The 4,416-nt window shown below is 43.1% G+C and overlaps 1 protein-coding gene across 1 annotated transcript in view; it reads right to left on the reverse strand.

The window, feature by feature from the left end:
• LOC107103236 (titin-like) overlaps positions 1-4,416 on the reverse strand; it is a 40,602-nt gene that overhangs the window by 31,528 nt on the left and 4,658 nt on the right. Inside the window, 6 exon segments of the mRNA XM_015402812.1 lie at positions 156-276; positions 389-564; positions 697-782; positions 858-1,145; positions 1,823-2,026; positions 2,439-2,542. Of these exon segments, the coding sequence (XP_015258298.1) occupies positions 156-276; positions 389-564; positions 697-782; positions 858-1,145; positions 1,823-2,026; positions 2,439-2,529 (966 nt within the window). The 5' untranslated portion in view covers positions 2,530-2,542.

Genomic DNA, 4,416 nt, shown 5'->3' on the forward strand with positions numbered 1-4,416 from the left:
AAACTGAATAGATTTGTACTGTTGTTGGTTTAATGGCTGCGTTCTGATATGAAGGAATCCAGGCAGCAGGAGAGGAATGCTGGCATAAATTCAGCTAAAAAAGGTTTCATACTTTAACCATCTGGTTAAAACACCAATAAACACGTAATTCTCACCTCTTTAATCTCTGTGAATGTCTGATACACTGCTTTCCCATCGTCTCCCCTCTTCCATGGCGGGGGGACCTCAGCGATGGTGGCAGGCTGTTTCCTCGTGGTGACGGGAGATTTTACCGGCCTGGAGAGGAAGACCAAGAGGGGAGGAGCTTCACTAATGGAGCTCCATGGTTGTTCCTAACAGTTAACAGAGCTACTTCAGGTAGACATCACAGACTGGAGGCTCCACCCACCTGACGGGTGAGGGCGTTGGCGCCTTCACGTGTCTGACTGGCGACGGCGACTGTTGGCGCCCTGCGGTCACCTTGGAGACCAACGAGGGCTGGGTGGGAGACTTTGACGAAGGTTTGGGTGGAACTCTGGGTGGGGTCTTGTGACCAAGAGTCTGAGTCAGTTCAAATTCCATCTTCTGAGGAGAAACACACCAAACCCAGGGCAGATTAGACCAGAATAACAGAGATTAGATGGTGATTAATTAAGGAGGAATGAGATGAAACCCCCGGTTCAGACCAGATGACCTTATTGCCGTAGACTGACTTACCTTTTCAACTCTTGTGATTCTTGTCTGGGAAATCTGAGAGGCTGAAATCACTGTCTTAGTTTTCTTAGCTGGAACCGGTTCTTCACCTGAACACAAACATTCGGTTTAGGTTCTGATCACATCAGCAGCAGTTGGAACCCGTAGAAGCGAACAGAGCTCACCTTGGACCAGCAGTTCACAGGTGGACGTGGCCCGTCCACTGCTGTTGGTGGCTGTCGCAGAGTACGTCCCAGAATCCTCTGGGAAGGCCTCGGCGATCAGCAGACTGTAAAGGTCTCCGTCCTGAAGGATCTGGAAGTCTGCAGAGCTCTGGATTTCGGCTCCCTCCCTGTAGAACTTCACTACAGGAGTGGGGATCCCTGTGACTCTGACATTCAGCCTCACCTGGCTGCCCTGCCTCACGGTGGAGGTCTGGAGCCTTTGAAGGAAGGTGGGAGGTGCTGTCTCCGCTGCAGCAAAAAAAGAAAAAACACTGTGAAAACACTGAGAAAGCCCCTTCCCAGTCAAATGCCAGCCAAACGGCAGCCCCCTCCCCTGCAATTCCAAAGCAAAATCCCCTCAAACTTAAAGCCACTGGCCTTCTCCTGGGTGTACATATTTCTTTACTCTGACTCCAACCTTTCACTAAATTACAGGGTCTGACCAGAAGATGGCGCTTCTCATTCTTAATGTCCACAAATCATGACATTTTAGTTGTTCTCATTTGATGTTTAAAGGATTGTAGGAGAACAGCCAAGAACCAGCCAAGCACCAGTCAAGGGCCAGCCAAGGACTAACCAAGGGCCAGCCAAGGACCAGCCAAGGACCAACCCAGAACCAACCAAGAACCAGTCAAGGGCCAGCCATGGACCATTAAAGGACCAGCCAAGGACCAACCAGGGAACCAGCCAAGGGCCAGCTAAGGGGCCAGCCAAAAACAAGTCATTGGCCAGTCAATGGCCCATTAGGGAAAGTTGGGAATTTTGGAATGGCCAATACTGTATGTTAAACTGTTCAAATGTAAAATGCGTTCCTTAGATTTTGCTGAAAATTAACAAGCTTTATTTTGCTGCAGATCATCGTGAAGATGCTAAATGGTGGATGTTATAAGAAACGGTGCTGGAGCAGATCATCCTCCCAGTCCTACCTGTAACCAGGAGCTCAGCGGTGCTGGTGGCTTGCCCGGCGCCATTGGTAGCTCTGACAGAGAAGCGTCCGCTGTGTGCGGCGGTCACAGCGGGGATCCTCAGAACAGCGCGGCCATCGCTGAACGAGATCTGGACGCCGGGTAGAGCTGCGGCGGAAAGAACCTGGCCATCACGGAACCAGCTCACCTCAGGAACTGGAGAACCTGCAGAGGACAAGGACCAAGAGTCAGCAGCAGAAACTTTACTGAATACATTCTCATGTTTTATTAGAGATCAAACAGGAATAAACTTTCAAAAATTTGGAAATTTTATCTTTATTTAGTTGCACTTGAATAAAAGTAAAGTCTAAGTAGCAGGTATATCGATGATGAATTTGAATCGGTAGCTAAACTGGCTTATTTCTTAGAAAGTAAAAACATTTCCAAATATTTCAGATTTTTATTACCGGTAACTATTGATGTGAAAATATTCACACTTTAAGACATTATGACTTTATTGTTTTTGATCACTCTGTTAGCTTTATTTTTCAACATATTTAGCTTGTAGCTTTTAAGAATGACCAGTGGAACCTGGTGCCCATCAGTCTGAGACCTGCGCCATGATGATGCTTCTTACCACTGATCTGAGCCTCGAACGTCGCGGCACTACCCTCCAGTGCCACGACGCTCTGTAGCGGCTGTGTGAACGTTGGTGCTTGTGTTGACATGTTGGTCGGCACCCTGGAACAGAGAGAAAGACATTTAAAGAGCTTCATCAGGAGAAAAACATCCAGAGAAAACAGCAAATAATAATGACACCTTTAACATCCTTAGCTATCGTTACCATAGGCAACCAGCAGATGCCGCCAGATCTCCCTCATAGAAGCTGATTTTAAAGTGAAATCCTTAAGGAGGCCAAATGTTGTTGTGTATATATTTAATGTTTTTGCATCTGGAGCGTGAACAAAAGTTATTTACCTCTGGGATTATTAAAGTATTTCTGAATCTGATGTTTCTGTTCTTTAGATGCAGAAATATCAGACTCTCCTCTTAATGTAGATCATCCTCTATAGAATATCTTATTTTTCACAGTTTGCTACATTTGATTATTAAACTATTATTGGAATATTATTTCCCTCCTTTGTTTCCTAAATTCCCTTCATTTGTTGTTCATGTTTACTGTTGATTTAAATACTAATGGACGAATCTGTGCAGCAACAGAAAGGATTCACTTTAAATTTCCATTCTCTACGTTTTCCTTTGAATACACCTGAGCTTTAGCTTCAGAAACAGATGAGATAAACTGAAGAAATCCACTAGTCACATCGACTCAAAAGTCAAAAAGAAGGTGCCAAAAGGAGCAAAAAGGGGTTGGGGTGTAAACAGTATGTTACCATATATATATATATATATATATATATATATATATATATATATATACAGGCTTGGACTGGGAAAGATTTTCAGCCCTGACATTTTGTGCCTAAAATGTGAAACACAATACGAATCCACATTGTGGATTGGAACCAATCTATCTTCAAGCATCACATGACAACCATCACCAAGACTTCTAGAATGCAGTCGGTTCCCAGATGTCGCTGACACATGTTTTCCTGCCCACAAAATGTTCATACACCGCCTGGATATATGAAAATCTCACCCATTTTGAACCAAAGTATATTGATCTCTAAGGCTACAAATCTAAAGAAAAACATTTTTTACCCATAGACAGCCATTCTGAACTGCCAGATTTGGAAACATCCCAACCTGGCAACAATGCATGTAAGACGGGAAACATTAGCTTTTAGATGAAAAACCCCATCATGCACCGCAACATATTTTGGCAAAATATTTTTATATGAATTTGAAAATTAAAATCCGTACTGATTTATATCCTCAGTAATCAGTGGCCTGACAGCCATCAAATCCTAATATTTGCTGACCGGCTTGCTGCCTGTTTTCACTGAGTTTCTGCTGAACTGTTAAAGCTTCAAAAGTCTTTGAGCCTGGAAGGCCTCCATGCCATCACCCTAATCCTTATCCTGTCCTTAATCTGCGTCACAACAACCATATTCCTTCCAGTCAGAAGAAACAACTTCATCAAATCATAAGATCAACTAAAACCTAAAATAGGTGGAAAGATTCAATGAAATATCTACATTTCTTAGAAACAATGATGAGTCTTCAGACTCTGCAGGCGCAAATATTAGATTTATTGCATAGAAATAGAATTAATAGCTGCTGATTAACTTGCTGGTTTGATCTGATCCTGTTTGAATGATGTAGAATCAACTAAATATTCAAAAAATATCCACTGGACTTGGTTTTCAAGATTTAAAGACGTTTCGCCACCTCTCCAGGAAGCTTTCTCAATTCAAATGACATTTGAATTGAGACCTGGATGACTGAGAACCTTCATCAGCAATCAACTAAATAACAACAAAAGTTCCTTAAACTGAAGGCAGCTTCCAGTCCTGTAACGTCCAAATCCATGAGATGAAGGTAAGAGCATAGATCTAGAAAAACTAGATGGTTAAACTTATAGGATACATTTTCATTCATAAAACAGCAAAACAGAGATGATGAAGCTGCAGGTGCTGCTCATGATATGTGAG

The sequence above is a fragment of the Cyprinodon variegatus genome, unplaced genomic scaffold (assembly GCF_000732505.1).
Source record: "Cyprinodon variegatus isolate N-32 unplaced genomic scaffold, C_variegatus-1.0 Scaffold1402, whole genome shotgun sequence".
Taxonomy (NCBI): Eukaryota; Metazoa; Chordata; class Actinopteri; order Cyprinodontiformes; family Cyprinodontidae; genus Cyprinodon; species Cyprinodon variegatus.